The sequence below is a fragment of the Morone saxatilis genome, unplaced genomic scaffold (assembly GCF_004916995.1).
Source record: "Morone saxatilis isolate NCDOM2014 unplaced genomic scaffold, NCSU_SB_2.0 Contig8, whole genome shotgun sequence".
Classification (NCBI taxonomy): domain Eukaryota; kingdom Metazoa; phylum Chordata; class Actinopteri; family Moronidae; genus Morone; species Morone saxatilis.
The window spans coordinates 406,552-409,519 of NW_023340257.1; the positions used below are offsets into that span (position 1 = coordinate 406,552).

At 37.4% G+C, this 2,968-nt stretch overlaps 1 protein-coding gene across 1 annotated transcript in view; it reads left to right on the forward strand.

Annotated features, from left to right (window-relative positions):
• Positions 1–912: 912 nt before the first annotated feature.
• The window catches only part of LOC118341349 (vascular endothelial zinc finger 1-like), a gene marked incomplete in the record, with an annotated part of 22,678 nt that continues 20,622 nt past the window's right edge, over positions 913–2,968 (forward strand). Inside the window, 1 exon segment of the mRNA XM_035679599.1 lies at positions 913–1,053. Coding sequence (XP_035535492.1) covers positions 1,021–1,053 — 33 coding nt within the window.

Consider the following 2,968-nt stretch of genomic DNA (forward strand, 5'->3'; position numbering starts at 1 on the left):
ACACCAAGATTTGTGACTATTGATGAAATTATTGAAATGTAGACCCAATGTGTATATTTTGTAAGTTTCCTTTTACCTCTTAAAATCAAGAAGGCCTAGCGACCCGCTGTGAACCTTTGGAGACCCCTAGTCTGGGTCCTGACCCCCAGATTGGGAACCGGTGCCCTAGGTAACACTCATATTACATTCTAGCTTTCCATTTATAAATACGTTTAAAAGTAATGAAATAGGGAGACTGAAATAGAGAGGCATTTTGAGCACATTTGGGGATGTGTCCCCCCCTAATTTATATTATAATTACTGCCTTGACATTTCATTCAAAGCTGACCTTTTATGAACAAACTGATTACCGTAATCAACAAAGTAAAAAGCAGAATAATCAAAATAACAATTAAGTTGCAGCCCAAGAAAATGTAAGTGTTGCAATGATAAATGTACATGAAAAATTAAATCAAACATTTTATCCTGGCACTAGTTTTTTATTGAAAAATATTTGAACTTCATAATGTTTCATAAACAAACATGAAACCTATATACCTTTACTTCTATACATCCAGTCAGTTGCACCTTTTTAAATGAAACCTATATTTGTTGAATTTCCACTCATAATCCACGAAATGTAAAGAATGTTCCATATTTCTAAGTAATTCTAATTAAAACAGATTTGATCACCTGAGTACTAAAGTTTAATACATAATCAGATCATTATGGTGTTGTTTTACTGCCAATAATGTTATTTTTATGAAAACATGCTTCCGTTGCTCATTATACTTATCTGTATGGGAATAGCTTTTCGTTTATATAGTAATACATTAAATTTTTGTCCGACAGCAGTGTCTCTGTGGAGCGGTTGTAATATCTGAATATTTCTTGTAGTCCAGACGTCCTAAAAAAAAAAGTCCACTGGCCTTGGTTCAGCCCTGGGGGTTACAGGAAGTTGTAGCTGCCATGTTTAGCTGCTTTGTTGTAGATTCCTTGTAGGTTTCCTGCAGATTTTAGCTTGTGTTGCCAAGTGTTGCAATGGAACCGAGCTGGAGTACGTTTTTATTCCAAGTAAGTGGCACAGTACAGCAGTAGTCTGAGAAACTGCACAAACGCGTTCGAAATGGCGTAAATGTTGTTAGCCAAATATTCTTATATCACTTTCTGATATGAATTAGAGTTAGCTAAGCAAAACAAAGGTGTTAGCCTGCTAGCTAGTTCGGCTGTGTGGGTAGCTTTAGCAAACTGCTAACCAGCTTTATCGGACCTGAGACCTCCGGCTGTGTGGTTTACAGAGACCCTGTGGGGCCTCGGTTGTGGTGCTTAAATGGTCTGATGTATGTGTGAAACCAGAGCGCGAGCTTTGTCTTAATTTGTACAAAATCACCGCGAGGCTCATTTCTGTTGCCACTGCTGTTGATGCGCGCGCGCTAGCAAATTGGCTAGTAGGTCGAGCTATTGCTGTTGCATGTAGGTAAAGCTAAGCTAATTGGATAACGGGTTAGCTAACCTGGATACTTTCCTCGCCAGTATTACAGCAATTCTCGCTGCAATACAGATAACTATAGTTGGCAGTGTGGACAGCGATTTATTGTGTGTTCCAAACTGTGTTGATTAGCTGTTTAGCTTTTAGTAAGGTTACAGCAGACAGCCGTCGGTTATCAAGAAGTTAGCTAACGCTAACAGTGTAAATTGAAGGCTACATAGCACGCGGACAGCAGAGATTAAACCGCATTTAAGACTCCAACGTTTGCTTTTTTTGTGCAAATCTGAAACCATAGATCGCAAACAAGTATGTACATGACGCAAACCTTCAGTCACCATTGGCCGGACACTAAACTTGTACACGCCAGCCACCATGTAAACTTGAAAGTGTAACGTTAACGTGGCCTTTTGTTTTAGAAAACAGAATATAGTGTGTGCAACTTGTTTTAAGAACTGTTTAAAATATTAGGAAGTTACTCGTTAGTTTGTCACACATCCTTTACATCAAATAACTTACGTCAAGTTTAATGTTCCACTTATGGCCCTGCATCACCATGAGTGAGCAAGTAACGCCGTGCAAAGTAGTGCAGGAGCGGATATTTCATGAAAATAAAGGGTTGCCAAGTAGTTAATTCCGTAAACTATATGCAGAGTTTATTAAAAACCCTCCATAATTTGTCAGCAAATCAATCTTTAATTGCTCCTTGTGTGAATGAAGTTTTGGTTGAATGAAGTCCTGCTCCGGAGATACAGTAGCTATTTATGACTGCAGTTACAATTAATCGAAATTACAATATGCAAATCGCAGACGCCGCAATTTCTTTGATAAAGGTGAAATATGTGACAGTCAGTACATTATAATGTACTGTAGTGCTGCAGAGATACCCTGGCCTACAAATCTTGTTCTCCAGATTTAAGAAAACAAGTTTGTTTTGTTAAAGAACCATAAAAATGTCACATGATTTTAAGTCGTTTTTGAGGCTAAAATGATCATTCTTACACCAGTTGCAAATCATATATATACATCTGTCAAATTAATAATATGATGTTTTTTTACCATACTGTGGAGCCCCAACTGCAGTAAGTACAAACTGTGTTTCTCTGCTTATTGACAGGAGAGTATAACTTGTTACAGTATCTGTTGTATCACCAACTGTCTCCAATATTTTATATTCCAACATGATTTTGCTACTACAGAATATAATATGATTCCAGTATGTAACAATTAGGTTGCAGTTTCCTGGAAGGGTTAAAAATCTTAATAGTAAGAATAGTTTACCTGCTCCCTAAAAGTTGTCTTTTGAGAGATGGCTGTACATTGGAGAAGTGGATATAACCAGTTTTTTTGTTACATAAATATTAACACAGAAACCAAGGCCAATTCTTGATATCATTTGGTTTATATTATGTCCATTGGTTATTAGGGGTGAGTATTGGCAAGAACCTCACGATACGATACCTATCACGATATTGAGCTTATTCAGCTGCACTGTGAGTCGTA